Below are 16,749 nucleotides of genomic sequence, written 5' to 3'. Positions count from 1 at the left end.
GCATCAGGTCTGCAATCTCTCGGCAGGTTCCCCCTCGCAGAGCTGGGGTTAGCCATCGGGCCACATATAAAAAAGGCAGCCCCAGTTCTCCAACGTTTGCCCGGGGAAGCCGCCGTGAAATAAACACCGCTTCCCCCAGCCTGTAAGAATGGGATCCAGTAATTGACCATTCCAACGAGGGACAATAAGAACAACTGAAAACAAAAAAAAACTTGCGCATGGCAGACCACACGTTCACATTGCTGTCGCTGGTCTGCCGAACGGTGTGCCCAAGTTAATCCCAACTTCTCCTGTCGCAGGAAGGCACTAGGAGTGGGGAGTGTGACGTGGAAGTCGGCCGCCACGCAGACGTAAAGGCCTCTTTATAGGGGACATCCACGCCAATTTTTTTTTTCCTCTGGCACGTGGTATACTAGGGTGTCCCGCAACAACATATAGGCGTAATGGATGGACCCCCTTATTTCTCTCTCTCTCTCTCTCTTTCATCCCTACGTCTAATCTAAGGACTCACCCCTTCAGCAAATTAATGGTTATATCTCTCAATTGTGAACGCAATCAGGACAGGAGTCGTGAGCTACTCGGGTGACGCAAACTGAGAGCTCTTAACCATAAGCGCCATCTATGATTTTGCCATATATGAGCATTTCAATCATAGACACAAACCGTATACGCCAACCAATTTTCAGCATAAACGCTGTACATACACTGAACACACCTCAACCGGCATACACATGTCAATTTAACTCAAATGTCAAAAGGTAGTTTATTTGTGTTTATACTTTTACACTGAACTGAGAAACGCGTTGTTGTTGATTGCGCGAAATTGGTAATACTGAGTTAAATATTAATAAAACAGAAGAATAAAATAAAGCATATTCGAATTAGTTATAGAAATTTAGAAAGAAGTTTGTTTGTTAGTTTGCTTACCCTGTTTTTGTAGGTAAAATTGTTTTCATCCGCAAACTTCATTAAACGTTTACCACAAGTGTTCTATCCATACTTTGCAGCTGAAGATACTACAGCATGGATTCCGATTTGTACGATGAATTCGGTAATTACATAGGCCCCGATTTGGACAGTGATGAAGATGATGATCAAAGCATTTACGGACAACAGGATACACAAGATGACCATGATGTAAGTAACATTAGATACATGAACCTCAATACCACTAATGTTTTGTCTCCCTACTGCAGGACGATGCCATGGACGAGGAGGAAGATCAAAATGAGGATGAAGATAAAGAAGTTACTGCGGTGGTATTGCATGAAGACAAACGCTACTATCCCACTGCAGTAGAAGTTTATGGGCCTGACGTCGAAACCATTGTCCAAGAGGAAGATGCCCAGCCATTGGACAAACCTCTGATAGAGCCGGTGAAAAAATTGAAATTTCAAATTAAAGAGCAAGAATTGCCAGAAACCACCTACAACATGGAATTCATGGCTGATTTGATGGACACCCCACCTCTAATACGCAATGTGGCCTTAATTGGTCATTTACATCATGGCAAGACCACATTTGTCGATTGCCTAATTCGTCAAACACATCCTCAGTTCGATATGAATGAAGAACGTTCTTTGCGTTATACCGACACCCTCTTCACTGAGCAGGAACGTGGAGTTAGTATTAAGGCCACTCCGGTAACTGTTGTCCTGCAGGATGTTAAGCAGAAAAGTTATCTCATGAACATCTTCGATACACCGGGCCATGTGAACTTTTCTGATGAAATTACCGCTGCCATGCGTTTGTGTGATGGAGTTGTGGTCTTCGTCGATGCTGCTGAGGGTGTCATGTTGAATACGGAGAGAATGCTGAAACATGCTGTTCAGGAGAAAATGGCTATAACGTTGTGCATCAATAAGGTGAGCTTACAAACATATGGATTGAATTGAATTTAAAGCAATTGTAAGAACAAGGAAACCACAATATTTTATATTGGGTAGGTGGCATTCCAACCAAAGCTGTCGCTAAAGCCTTAAACCACTAACTTAAATTGCAGTCGAATTAATGCATATTAGGCACGTTTTGATTGAAATCCCTGCGGATATTTTTTAATGTGAAATAACGATTACACCTTGGCTTCTAACGACTACTCTGCAGAAGTTCTCTAACTGCGTAGCAGAGGTCAACACTAGTGGCCAACTATGGGCAGCCTGAGATAATGCCCCAGGTAAGTTTGTCCTCCTCTTCGAGAACCTATGCTCAGTGGTCGGAGCACCATGCAACCAATAGCCTCAGCCCTCGCAAATATATAGGGTCAATACTTACAATGAATTGAAAAATCTATCAGTGACCGTCATATGCTTGAGCTAGTCGGCGAACTTATTCCAACCACCCCTTATCCCCTGGGATATGAAACTATTTCGTTTTTAGAGCGCACAACAAGCCGATCACTGGCTTAGGTGTATGTCCATAGCGGCATGGGGCGGATTACTATCTGCACCCTCTTTTCAACCTAACCTAGTACTTAGCCTATCGAACTTGGAGGCAAGAGTAGTGCAAGGCTTATCATGACCGCCAATGACGCTGAAAGCCTGACCTCGAATCCGGGCAAGAACATCAGATAACAATGTTTTCAACGGTGGTTATCCTCTTCTAATGCTGGCGACATTTGTGAGGTAGTATGCTATGTAGAAACTTCTCTCCAAAGAGGTGTCGCACTGCGGCACGCCGTTCGAACTTGGCTATAAAAAGGAGGTCCATTGTCAATGAGCTTAAACGTGAATCGGGCAGTACTTATTAATAGAAGTTTGCCACCGTTCATTAATAGAATATTCATTGGCGAATTTGCATTTACTTAGCCTATCGACGACTTGGCCTTGAAGGCTTTCGGGGCGATCGGTTGTATGGAGCTGAACGAGCTTTCTCACGGGGGATCGCCAGCTTTAAATGTGATTACAACAACAACAGGACTACTATTAGAAGCCCGAGTAGACTGCTTCTTCAGTCTTTGAGCAAGTGCTGTATTTTTCCGTTAAAAACTTAGCCATAAAGTATTGGCCACCTTGCAGCAAACAGCGTTAGGCCACACCCATTTCGTTCGGTAATGGTAACCTGCTGGCTGCACCCCGAGGTTAACCTCTCTCAAGACAAGGACAAGTATGATCTTTTTCCGTGAAAAATTCGGTCATAGCTATGAGCACCAAACAGGTTGAAATCGTGAGCTCCAATCTGTGTGGTGTTCATCGTTATCACGAGAAGCTAAGCTGAGTGATACTGGACGCTTCCACATGTTGCCAATAGTGTAATGCTCCATACTGAGTTGCAGCAACTGCGGTGGTGGACAATTAGCGGTATCAAGAGGAAAGCCTCAGTGAGAGGCCGGGCGTTATCGGTACTTGCCTATGATGTTCGATATAGTTAGGTGAGTTATTGGTGCCTTTAAGTAGCCAATGGTCATCATATTCCCGCGGCGATCGGTCCTATTAACTGGATCGCTATTTCCACATGCAAATGTGGTTACAAAAAACAAGCAATCCCTATTTCGATCGTTCTCGCCTTCAGTGCCGTTTAGATATCCACGTATGTATATCGTGATTGCCCGATAGGTCGGCTACCCCACCATTAAAATTGTTTCCAGGTCCTTCAGTTCAGAAAAAGACGCCGTACCCCCTGCCCAGAAATTCATTTTCGGTGAAACAACGTCCAACCTGCCAATAAGAAAGGATTTTACATGACATTCATGGTCTCTCTTTGGAGATCTGCACTGCCGCCGTACCGTGTACTTTCCCGATCATACTGCGGAGAGCATAGTTGCCACGAATTTGATGTCACCCATTTTTAGATGAGAATCGGCCGAAACGCCGCTGTACACATTTAGTGCACAGTCCAAGGGATGACCCTCCAACTCCTCCTTATCGTGTTGCGATCGGAGGAGAGCGCATTCAGCCCTCTTCCGGGATTGGCCTTCGTGATTCACCAACTCGCCTGTGCCTGGCGTTAGTAACCTCTACAACGTGTACATACCGTCGGTTGGTTGTTGTGACCCAATTAATGGGCATATTCACAGGCCCGAAATTAGTGACCGCCTCCCATTGCACCTGAAGAAATTGACCTTCCTTGGCAAAGCAGAGTAGTTCTGGCTCAATTACGATCCAGCAGATGCCGCCGCCTCAGTTCCTACAGATCAAGGATTGATGCTAACTTGCAGGATATATGACTAGATTGGGACCAGGGACCACATGACACACCAGCCAGCCAGATCCACTCGTCCCAGACCCAGATCCCTCTGGATGCACCCCATCTTAGTCGCAGAGTTCCGGGATCTAGATACTCAACAGAATCAAGCAGACGAAATATAGAATACAACACACAACTACAACAACAACAATCAGCGGTATCGAGTGTAGTCTCAGTGAGAGGCCGAGTGGCAAAGAGTCCTGCTTAAATACTGAGTGTCTATGATGATCGAGATATTGGCGCTTTAAAATAACCAATGGCCATCATGTTCCCACGGCGATCGGTCATATGGAATGAAAAGAGCTTGACGAGGATCGCCACCTCCATTTGCAATCTTTGACCACTAGACATTTATCAATCAGAAGAAGGCCGATTGGGTCTGCTTCCGGGAGTACATCATCGAAACCCCGTAGAGTAAAACAGGGAGTTTCCCATGTCGGGGTGATATCTCCGGCACTGCACTACGTATCCTCTATTCCATCCTCTCCAAACGACATAGAGATCATATCGGCTGTACGATCATGGCGTCAGGCCCACCATCAATTGGCAGGGATAAATATGAACGCCGCACAGGCTAGAACTTTGAGCTCCGATTTGTGTAGTGTTCCGGATGACGTCACCATAGTGGATGGTTGCTTTCTCTCCGCCGTTGGGCGAAGGTTAATGGGCTAAGATAAACCCCAGAGAGATTGGTTGTGGTTGTTGTTGTAGCAGTGAGATGTGTTCTATCTTTCGCCTGCTTGGTTTAGTAGAATATCCATATCCAGGAACTCTGCGACTAAGTTGGGGTATGTCCAGATGAATCTGGGTCTGAGAATGGTTGGTCTGGCTGGGCAGTTAGACAAGTACTGTGTGTCGTCCTGTCATCCTGTGCGTTGGTATCAATCCTTGCTCTGTAGAAGTTGAGGCCGCTGCATCTGCCGGATCATTATTAAGCCAGAATTACTCTGGTTTGCCTAGGGAGGTCAATTTTTTCAGGTCCACTATGATTGTTAACAGACACTTACTTATTTCTATACTCGGTTCTCTGTTTCAAGTTCATTAAATTACGATGAGTTGCTGCCTCTGCTGGGAAGCGTTTAATAAAAACCTTTTTAATAACGAGTACATCTTTAATTTGTCATTTATTTACAGATTGATCGTTTAATATTGGAATTGAAATTGCCCCCACAAGACGCCTACTTCAAGCTTAAGCACATTGTCGAAGAGGTCAACAGCTTATTGAGCACTTATGGCAATGCTGAGGAGACTCAGCTGGTTTCACCCGTCTTGGGTAATGTGTGTTTTGCCAGTTCGCTGTATGGCATATGTTTTACATTGAAATCATTCGCCAAGTTATATGCAGACACCTACGAAGGTGTCAATTATGTTGAATTCTCCAAACGTCTTTGGGGTGATATGTACTTCCATAGCAAATCGTAAGTAGAAAATATAGCAAACCATAAAGCACCTCATTCCCATGTTTTCTAAACACTTTACAGTCGTAAATTCACCAAAAAGCCACCACACAACTCAGCTCAACGAAGTTTTGTGGAGTTTATACTTGAACCAATGTATAAGATTATAGCCCAAGTGGTGGGAGATGTGGACACTACGCTGGCTGATACCTTGGCTGAACTGAATATACGCATTACCAAGGAAGAAATGAAGTCTAACATAAGACCGCTGCTGCGTTTGGTTTGCAATCGTTTTCTGGGAGATTTTAGTGGTTTTGTCAGCATGTGCGTAGAACACATACAGTCTCCTTTGGATAATGCCAAAAGAAAGGTTGATCACATCTACACGGGACCCAAGGAGGGAGATATGTATAGGGACATGATTGAATGCAATCAAACAGGTTCATTGTTGGTACATAGTGCCAAAATGTATCCAACAGATGATTGCACATTCTTCCAGGTAAGTTTTCATAATGCTATCTTTGTAATGGTTTAATGAAAATAATTTCCCAACAGGTTCTTGCTCGCGTTGTATCTGGCACTTTACACGCCGGTCAGGAAATCCGTGTTTTGGGTGAGAACTATACCCTACAGGATGAAGAAGACTCTCGAGTCCTGCAGGTGGGACGTTTATGGGTATACGAGGCACGTTACAAAGTCGAATTGAATCGTGTACCCGCTGGCAATTGGGTTCTTATCGAAGGCATTGATCAAAGCATTGTTAAAACTTCTACAATTGTTGATGCCAATGCGGCAGAGGATTTGTACATCTTCCGACCTTTGAAATTCAATACCCAAAGCATTATAAAAATCGCCGTGGAGCCCGTCAATCCTTCAGAATTGCCCAAAATGTTGGATGGTTTACGTAAAGTTAATAAATCATATCCTCTGCTCTCAACTCGCGTCGAGGAATCTGGCGAACATGTTATCTTGGGTACTGGTGAATTGTATCTGGATTGTGTCATGCATGATTTGCGTAAAATGTATTCGGAAATTGACATCAAGGTGGCGGATCCTGTGGTAGCGTTTTGTGAGACTGTAGTTGAAACGAGTTCCCTAAAATGTTTTGCGGAAACTCCCAACAAGAAAAATAAAATAACCATGATTGCAGAACCTTTGGAGAAGGGTTTGGCAGAAGACATCGAAAATGAAGTCGTCTCGATTGGTTGGAATAAGAAACGCATAGGTGAATTTTTCCAAGTCAACTATGATTGGGATCTGTTGGCAGCTCGTTCCATTTGGGCCTTTGGTCCTGATGCCACCGGACCAAATATCTTGGTCGATGATACTTTACCTTCCGAGGTGGACAAGACTTTGCTGAGCTCCGTAAAAGATTCCATTGTACAAGGTTTTCAATGGGGCACCCGAGAAGGTCCTCTATGCGAAGAGCCAATAAGAAATGTGAAATTCAAAATTCTAGATGCTGTTATAGCTAATGAAGCATTGCATAGGGGTGGTGGCCAGGTTATACCTACGGCAAGACGTGTGGCCTATTCAGCTTTTCTCATGGCCACTCCCAGATTGATGGAACCATATTTGTTTGTAGAAGTGCAAGCTCCAGCAGATTGTGTCTCAGCGGTGTATACAGTTTTAGCCAGGAGAAGGTAATTAAATTCTAGCTACCCAACAGCCAAAATAACGTTTAAATATAATCATTACGTTTTTCTTTCAGAGGTCATGTTACCCAAGATGCTCCCGTCTCCGGCTCTCCTCTTTATACAATTAAAGCATTTATTCCCGCCATAGATTCATTTGGTTTTGAAACAGATTTGCGTACCCATACCCAAGGTCAAGCCTTTTGTCTTTCGGTCTTCCATCATTGGCAAATTGTACCGGGCGATCCATTGGATAAGTCCATAGTGATACGTCCATTGGAACCTCAACAGGCTTCACATTTGGCTAGAGAGTTCATGATCAAAACACGTAGACGTAAAGGCCTTTCCGAAGATGTTTCGATCAATAAATTCTTCGATGATCCTATGTTGTTGGAGCTGGCTCGGCAAGATGTTTTGCTAAACTATCCGCTATAAGCTTAACAATTATTTTATAAATAAAGAATGGAGTGAAACTTTTGTGTACTTTTGTTTTTTATAAGCATCGCTGTCAGTCATAAACACAAGAGGATAATAAATTAATACTATCAGCAGTTTTGTTTTAGGTTGAAATCCTTATTAAAGCATGCCCAAATTTGCTTTGAGATACCATTAGAATCTCTTCATTGATGTCTAATAAACTGGCGGACGAAAAACCAGGCGCATCTCTTAGGATCATTCACTGCTACGTCGCAAAGAGTGACTGGAATCCTTTCAAACCTACTGCCAGGATTCGAGAGTGACTTAACGGTAGACCTTAGGTTAGCAATACCGCTTATGTTTGTTGTCAATCCATTGATTTTCAGATTCATTTCCTGATTCTAGGTTTAGTAAAATAGGATGGGAGTGAGGAATAAGATCACGAGTATCTGTGACTTCCGCTGTCTTTTCCAGATAATTGGTTATATTATATATAGTAGCAGTGTGTTGAATACTTAGGCGGCAATCGTTGCCTATGAAGGATTCCATGGGATTGGTCCTATTCTGTTGTATACGGCTGGTAAAAAACGAGCGGTTGCGGCATAAGTAATGTTTCGAAATTTTCTCAACAAGACAAGAGGAGTTAAATTAGTTCACTGAAGCCTCGGGTGGTGTACTTTCTAGTCATTGCAACAACAGTCGTAACCACTACCCGTGCGCAACAGTGTTGACATTTCCTCAGTCTTGCACAGCCACTTCCGCAAAGTCTAAGGATGCAACCGGGGGTTCCACATGAGGAAAGCCAACCTGACCTCGTTACCTTCACATCTTTTACTATGTTAGACGCGACAACCACCAAGTGACGGGCGACTCCAAATAATCCACTCAGCTCACGACGGCGGCAACAACGGCCGCAACCAATAAACATCCAGTCGGCAATACACTAGCCTTCCGGGCGCATCCACAGGTTGAGCTAAGTGAGGTTAGTAAGTATACACAGCAAACCCAAACAAGAATACAACTACATCCGTGCAAGGTTTGCCACCGCTCCATCTCGGTAAAATGTAATAGCTGTAATGGTTCGTGCCACATCCCAAAGAAAAATATTGGTTGCCCAAAAAGTAATTGCGGATTTTTCATATTGTCTGCTTTGACAAATTTTTTCACAGCTTGTGACTCTGTAATTGCATTCTTTCTTCTGTCAGTTATCAGCTGTTACTTTTAGCTTGCTTTAGAAAAAAGTGTAAAAAAGTATATTTGATTAAAGTTCATTCTAAGTTTTATTAAAAATACATTTACTTTTTTTTTAAAAGTACGCAATTACTTTTTGGACAACCCAATAACTGCTCTGGGCTTAGCAGCTATAACGACTGGAGCTCAATATTTGCGGCAGTATGCTGTACTCCCAGCGGCTCAGACATGCTGGCATACTACACCCCTGAGCCACACACCTCTCCCTCTTCCCGACGTCCACAGATCACTATCCAGTCACCGAATACCCCATCGTGAGGAATCCTCTTACTCCACCTACAGCTGAATTCCCCTTCTCAGAGGTGGTAGGGCCGACATATCGCGCCGAAGTGCACGCACCACGAATAGCACTAAATGTATGCAATTCAAGTGTAACGGCCTCCACGGACTCATAGCCGCTGCGTTCCAAGAGACAAAGTTAACGACAACTCAAAGCTTCGCAGCTGCAAAAACTACAGCTTCGTCCGTAATGATCGCAAAGAGCAATATAAGATGATCAAGACAGACCAGAGGCTAGACCGGGTCATCAATGTCAGATCGAGCGACAGCGAAATTAAACTGTATAACGTTTATATTCCACCAGTGTCTGTATGTCGACCCGGCTATCGCTCTGATATGGAAGCACTGCTCGTAGGCGAAAACCGCATAGTCATGGGAGACTTTAATGCTCACCAGGATTATCGCGACAGTCGGCGCAAGTCCAATAAATGTATGTGCAATTATGGCGTAGGATTGTCACCCTTGCCTCAGACGACATTCCCATCGTCATAGAGCTCCAACGATCCTAGTCTCCGAACACCAAGCGTATGTCAGCCAGAAGAAAGCGGAATAGCTGGGCTTCTGGGATAATACAGAGGACATTTTCGGACGGCAACCGCCTACTTTGGAGGTTCGAGCCTAGGGGTGTCCCTCGACAGCGCCTTTTTGTGGTCAGTCCATGCTACTACAGTCTGCAACAAGACGAGAAACAGAAACGCAATTCTCTAATCTATGGCAGGAAAACCTGGGGTATGGATAAGAAGACGTTATTAACCGCATATAAAGAAATGAGCCGACCATTAGTGAATTAGCCAGCGCCAACTTGAGCAGCAGAAGTCAGCCTTATGCATTGTAGCCCTAATTTCTAAAATATTCTAAAAAATGCCTAAAGTAGTCAAAACAAGTAACAGGCAACCATAAAAAGTAGCATACCAAAAACAGTACCAGACAATACCAGACAAAAACTGCTGTTTTAGCAAACATTTTTACTGTTTTGGATAACAAATTTGGTTGAGTGCAGAGACAAAGATTATTTTGATGTTTGGGAACGAGATCCGACGAAACATCACCGATCCACTCAGAACCTCCTTATACAGAGTGGGTTTGCAGGATATGCAACAGGATCCCGTCACCAATGCGACTTCATTGTATGAGTCGAATTTGGTCGTTGGTGGACACCTACCACAAATAGCAGATGATGAGAAGGAACTACCACATCTCTCAAGGGTAGACGATACCATCCCAAATATCTGCCTTACAGGTAGCACAGGTCTCCACAATACCAATAATCTATTTATATGCCTGGAGAAACCTTATAATCTGATTGAAGATGTAGACCAGATTGCTAGATCTGGAGACGAGTCAGAATAATCTTAGAACGTATCAATCTTTATATTTACAGCGAATATGAGTAAAACAACAATAACAAAGCCATTTTAATCAAAATCATACATACATACATATATTTTGTAAAATTATTTTTTAGGGCATACCCTTTTATGCAAATTTTGCAGGGGGAGAATGATGATCCAGCCAAAATAAAAAGCAATCAATTTAAAATGAAGTATTGACATTGTGAAACAATCATTGAATGGAAATCAACCGGAAGCGGATTATAATGAGGTAACGAGGCAATATCTGTAATGGCGATTAAAACAAATTTTACAACGCTTTATTGATTCTATTGTACTTATCCTTTTTTGCCATGAGATACTTGTAGGTGTGACCCAACATTGTGATTAATGATGTTAAAATTAAAGTATACACCAAAAGAAAAATTGACACCGTATGCACGCAAAAAATAATTCGACTCACATAAAAGAAATTTCGCCAATAAAACTTCTTTTCTGAAAACCGTTAAATTTTGTTTACTATAAAAGTACTTTTTTTGCGATAAATTCTTGCAAGAATTTGTGACAAATATAAAGTTTTTTTCTTACACTGACAATACCTTTTATTCTTGGGGTTTCATTATTCGGGGTTTCAATTAATTGTTCTTTGCCTATAAATTAATTTAACATCATGCTTATTTATATGTATTGGGTTCCCCAAAAAGTAATTGCGGATTTTTTAAAAGATAGTAAATACATTTTTAATAAAACTTAGAATGAACTTTAATCAAATATACTTTTTTTACACTTTTTTTCTAAAGCAAGCTAAAAGTAACAGCTGATAACTGACAGAAGAAAAAATGCAATTACAGAGTTACAAGCTGTGAAAAAATTTGTCAACGCCGACTATATGAAAAATCCGCAATTACTTTTTGGGCAACCCAATATATTCTTTTTATACCCACCACCGAAGGATGGGGGTAAATTCATTTTGTCATTCCGTTTGCAATATTCGTTTCCGACCCTATAAAGTATATATATTCTTGATCAGCGTAAAAATCTAAGACGATCTAGCCATGTCCGTCCGTCTGTCACACTACAGTCTTTAAAAATCACCCTACAGTCTTTAAAAATAGTGACATTGAGCTGAAACTCAAACATAGATTCTTTTTTTGTTGTCTATAAACAGGTTAAGTTCGAAGATGGGCTATATCGGACTATATCTTGATATAGCCCCATATAGATCGATCCGTCGATTTAGGGTCTTAGGCCCATAAAAGCCCCATTTATTATCCGATTTTGCTGAAATTTGGGACAGTGAGTTGCGTTAGGCCACTCGACATCCATTTTCAGTTTGGCCCAGATCGGTTCATATTTGCAGATCGGTTCATATAGCTGCCATGTAGACCGATCTCTCCATTTAAGGTCATGGGCCCATAAAAGGCGCATTTGTTGTCCGGTGTCGTCGAAATTTGGGACAGTGGGTTAAGTTAGGTCTCTCGAAATCGTTTTGCAATATGGCCAAGATCAGTCCAGTTTTGGATATAGCTGCCATATAGATCGATCTCTCGATTTAAGGTCTTGGGCCCATAAAAGTACCACTTATTGTCCGATTTCGCTGAAATGTGGGGCAATGAGTTGTGTTAGGCCCTTCAAAATTTTTCTTCAATTTGGCTCACATCGGTTCAGATTTGGATATTGCTGGCATATAGATCGATCTCGCGATTTAAGGTTTTAGGGTCATAAAAGGCGCATTTATTGTCCGATTTCGCCGAAATTTTTGACAGTGAGTTTTGTTAGGCTCTTCGAAATTTATCTGCAACTTGGCCCAAATCGGTCCAGATTTGTACATAGCTGCCATATAGACCGATATCTCGATTTAAAGTCTTGGCCCAATAAAAGGCGCATTTATAATCCGATTTCACTGAAATTTGACACAGTGACTTATGTTAGGCTTTCCGTTACGTATATGGTTCAGGTCGGTTTATTTTGAGATATAGCTACTAAAAATATCAACATTTTGTTATACACAATTGAGCAACGACTTGTACTTATTAGTATTTGATCCAAATCGGAACATATTTCGATATAGCTGCTATGGGGCATAAGGTATGTATTTTTCACCGGATTTTGACGAAAGGTGGTTTACACATATACCCGAGGTGGTGGGTATCCAAAGTTCGGCAAAGCTTAACTTAACGGCTTTTTACTTGTTTTGCTATTACTTTACTATTGGTAATTAATTTTTCGTTCAGTTTATAGCAATTTAATAAAAGGTTTTAAATTTAAACAAGTAAAAAGGCATTAAGTTCGGCCGGGCTATAGTAGCATTATCTAAATATGGTCCAATCTCCACCATATTCAGGAAGGCTATGTAGGTTAGATGAGGTTAAAAAGAGGGTCAGATATTAATCCACCCCAAGCCACTATGGACATACACCTAAGCTAGTAATCGGCTTATTGTGCGCTCTAAAAACCGTAAAGTAACCACTAAAAAGAAAATTTTAAGTTAGGAATTCCGTGCTACTTACAAATTCCTTAATTGTTTTCAATATCACTCCCCTAAGTTGGTTCATGTCTGGTTTGGTGTCTCCACCTAGCCGGTATCTGTTAGACGCTAAAGCCGGGCAATGGCAAAGGAAATGCTCCAACGTCTCATCATCTTCCCCGCATGCCCTACACATGATATCACTTGCCGCACCTATTTTACATAAGTGAGCTCGTAGTCCTATGTGTCCCGTTATGATACCGAGAGCTATACTGACCTCCTTCTTACTTCCTTTCAGTAATAGCCTCGTCTTCTCACGATGGCTATGTAAGGATCTAACACAATTCATTGCACAAAATTAGTCGGTTAAAAAATTCAGCTTTTTGGGTCTAAGAACATAAATCGAGAGATTGATATATTGGGTTGCCCAAAAAGAAATTGTGGATTTTTTAAAAGAAAGTAAATGCATTTTAATAAAACTTAGAATGAACCTTAATCAAATATACTTTTTTTACACTTTTTTTCTAAAGCAAGCTAAAAGTAACAGCTGATAACTGACATAAGAAAGAATGCAATTACAGAGTCACAAGCTGTGAAAAAATTTGTCAACGCCGACTATATGAAAAATCCGCAATTACTTTTTGGGCAACCCAATATGTATATGACAGCTATATCCAAATAAAAACCTATGCGAACTATATTGAACAATAATGTCGTACAGCCTAACACGGCCCACTGTGTCAAATTTTAGCCGCAATTATTACCAGATTTCGTGGAAATTAGAAATTGTGAGTTTTTCTAAGCCTCCCGACATCTGATCCAGATATGTTTCAGATCAGACTATATTTAGATATAGCTGCCATATAGACCAATCTGCCCATTTAGGGTCTTAAGCCCATAAAAGACGCAGTTATTACCCGATTTAGCTGAAATTTGAAATAGTGAGTTGTTCTAAACCTCCCGACATCCGACTCAAATATGGTTCAGATGGGACTATATTAAGATCTAGCTTCCATATAGACAGATCTGCCGATTAAGGGTCTTAAGCCAATAAAAGCTGCAGCTTTTACCCGATTTCGCAGAAATTTGAAACATTGAGTTGCTTTACGCCTCCCGACATCCAAGCCAAATATGGTTCAGATCGAAATATATATAAATATACAATAGCTGCCATAAAGACCGATCTGCGGATAAAGGGTCATAAGCCCATAAAAGCCGCAATTATTACCCGATTTCGTTGAAATTTTAAATAGTGAGTTGATTAAAGCCTATAAAGGACTATATTTCGACATAGCTGCCAGATAGACCGATCTGTCAATTATGGGTATTAGGCCATAAAAGCTGCATTACCCTGTTGCGCTGGAATTTGACACAGTGACTTGTATTAAGCCTCCCGTCATCCGAATAGAACATGGTCCAGGTCAGACCATATTTAGATATAGACCGACCTTCTAATTTAGGGTCTTAATCACATAAAACGGAATTGTTGCCCGATTTCGCTGAAACAGTGACTCGTGTAAAAGTTCTTGGGATCTCAATCAAATGTTATTCAGACCAGCCCCGATTTGCATATCACAATGGATATGGTAGTGGAGTTTTTATAAAAGAGGATGGTTAATTTATTCATGGTGGTGGGTATCCAAAGTTCGGCTGAACTTAACACGTTTTAACTTGTTTTGCTATAAGCTGCCATTTGTATGGCCTCTGTATCTTTGGTGATATGTAGAGGATTAACTCTTGGTGATACTCAAAATATTGGGAGCAAACACCATTATCGGTCAGTTATTAAAGTTAGGTGTTTGGCATTAAAAAACACAAAATTTTGTTGTTGTTGTTCTAAAGTCAAGTTCCACTGAAAGAAGTTGACGTAATTGGATGAAAACAAAAATAGAAGGACTCCATGGACAATGCGTTTGTCAAAATGTGCTTTTTGAAAACGTCATCTAAGTTATGCTGAATAGCAAATTTACACAGTTAGTTACAGGTTCTATGATTAAATGGGGAAAATTCCAAGCCATTCCTTTTCATTTCTTAATGAAATTTTGAAAAGTTTAAATTATTATAACTGTGCTCTTTTTTGCCCACTATTTGTCGATTATCTTATACGCTTACTGTTGACAATGGTCATTTCGCCCATGAATCGCATGGAATTATCTGTTATTTACTTTCATGTCCGTGGCAAATGGTTGATGGCATGCACTCACATTTGGCGGAATAACATGGCCATTCATTAAACTGAACGAATATCAGGTGGGTGTGCAACAGCTTGGAAAAACCACGGTGTGATATGCATTGTGGTCATAACTGCAATTAACAATCAGTGTAAAGTACACCTCCTCCATTGAAGTCAGGAAACAAAAGGACAATTTGTGATTCAGTTTGTTTTCCTTTCATTTGCCTTTATTTAAAGCGGCGACTCATACTTACCAGCGCCCATGCACACGCACCCGCACACGGACACTTACGCACGCATGCACTCTCTGGGCGACATACACACAAACGTATGAATTAATTACGCGCAAATTGCGGATTTACAAACAGTTTGTTTTATTTATCAATAATAAAAATACATAATAATAATAATAAAAAAACAACACTACGCATATTGTAAAGGAATCTGTGAGGAACAAGGAGCAGTATGGATGGGGGTGGCTATAGGTAGGCAGATGATTGTTCTGTTGAACTGGTGGTGGCTAGGTATATGCACACGAACTTACATATAATTGAAATTTATTTATGTATTTATTGTAGATATGTAAATTATGATTGTAGTGTAAATTTGGGTATTGTATTGCTGGCCATTGGGAATAGTGGTGGTGGGTGGACTGTAAAGATGTTGAAAATTATTTCCTTCCGTATTCTGAATTGTATAGGTATGGTCATCATGTTGACAAACAAAATATTGGCTGCAACTGTTGTTGGTCGGTGTGGAGACTCACTTATGCCCATGTGTTTGTTGCCTTTTATGTACTAGTATGGGTGTGCTTATCCTTCTGCTTGTATACACTTGGCGATGTATTGTATGTGTGTGTGTGTGTGTGTGTGTCTGTGAATCTGTATTTACATGCCACCATTTTGGATGTCGGCTTCATATGCCGCATTTTCTTCTTGTTCTTCATCGAATTCAACTTCCTCATCAGCGGTTGCCTCCTGCAAGGAAAACAATGAAAACCAAATAAATAAACAAAGCCTTCAATGAACGATGCATGGACGACCGCATTGTACTGTGAGCGGACGTCGTTACGTTGCTGCTCAAAGATTTCAATGTAGCAACTTGTGCAATGTGTGTGTGTGTGTGAGACGCAAAAAATCATTGAAAAATTGTTTTTAATTAAAAATATCAAACATCAAACAGCTTCCGTTTCCTGCTCTACTCATATGGCGTCATTTTGGCCCGTATGGCGTATGCTGTATGCATGCATGCGTGTACGAGTGTGTGTGCATGTGTAATAACCATACACCATACGCCACATGTACCAAAGAATTCAGTTTTGTGTGTGGCCATCCTACATACCATGTCAGAAGGAAGGTAGGCACTGTGTACACACCATCATTCGACCATAGCGCATTCGGTATGTGGACATGTTTGCTCTAAATCATATGCTTCTACCAGAAGGTGACCAATGTTCTACAGTAGCCGAACAAGTGATAAGTTCAAACTAACAGCAAAATTGTCTGGTTGACGGAATCTACCCCATAGGATGGGGGTATATCAATTCTGTTATTCCAATGATGGAGAATATCGGTGTCGCATGAACCACGAATTGTATGACGATTCACAGTGGGATATT

General features: G+C 41.3%; 2 protein-coding genes and 1 long non-coding RNA gene across 6 annotated transcripts in view; 1 reads left to right on the top strand and 2 right to left on the bottom strand.

The window, feature by feature from the left end:
• Positions 1 to 768: 768 nt before the first annotated feature.
• On the top strand, positions 769 to 7,690 carry LOC106081984 (116 kDa U5 small nuclear ribonucleoprotein component). Of its 3 annotated transcripts, none has more exons than XM_013244273.2 (7): positions 769 to 826; positions 987 to 1,137; positions 1,197 to 1,865; positions 5,317 to 5,600; positions 5,664 to 6,078; positions 6,135 to 7,222; positions 7,291 to 7,690. In XM_013244273.2, the coding sequence occupies exons 2-7, from the start codon at positions 1,024 to 1,026 to the stop codon at positions 7,646 to 7,648; spliced, it is 2,928 nt and encodes a 975-aa protein (XP_013099727.1). In that variant the 5' UTR covers positions 769 to 826; positions 987 to 1,023; the 3' UTR covers positions 7,649 to 7,690. The 3 variants fall into 3 exon arrangements, with proteins under 3 accessions (XP_013099727.1, XP_013099724.1, XP_013099723.1); XM_013244270.2 differs by having other exon boundaries at positions 774 to 936; positions 1,008 to 1,137; XM_013244269.2 differs by having other exon boundaries at positions 774 to 940; positions 1,008 to 1,137.
• A 2,822-nt stretch (positions 7,691 to 10,512) lies between these two features.
• On the bottom strand, positions 10,513 to 11,064 carry LOC106081981 (uncharacterized). The gene is made up of 2 exons (XR_001220436.2): positions 10,955 to 11,064; positions 10,513 to 10,777 (listed from the first exon to the last, which is right to left on the bottom strand). It is a non-coding gene; the product is annotated as an uncharacterized LOC106081981 (long non-coding RNA).
• A 4,417-nt stretch (positions 11,065 to 15,481) lies between these two features.
• LOC106081982 (tubulin beta chain) overlaps positions 15,482 to 16,749 on the bottom strand; it is a 265,225-nt gene continuing 263,957 nt past the window's right edge. For both annotated transcript variants that reach the window (XM_013244268.2, XM_013244266.2), the window contains exon 7: positions 15,482 to 16,108. In XM_013244268.2, coding sequence (XP_013099722.1) covers positions 16,019 to 16,108 — 90 coding nt within the window. In that variant the 3' untranslated portion in view covers positions 15,482 to 16,018. The remainder of the gene's footprint in view (positions 16,109 to 16,749) is intronic.

This window comes from Stomoxys calcitrans, chromosome 2, assembly GCF_963082655.1.
Source record: "Stomoxys calcitrans chromosome 2, idStoCalc2.1, whole genome shotgun sequence".
Classification (NCBI taxonomy): Eukaryota; Metazoa; Arthropoda; class Insecta; order Diptera; family Muscidae; genus Stomoxys; species Stomoxys calcitrans.
Note: the sequence above shows the minus strand (reverse complement) of the source record. Positions and strands in the feature narration are given on the sequence as shown.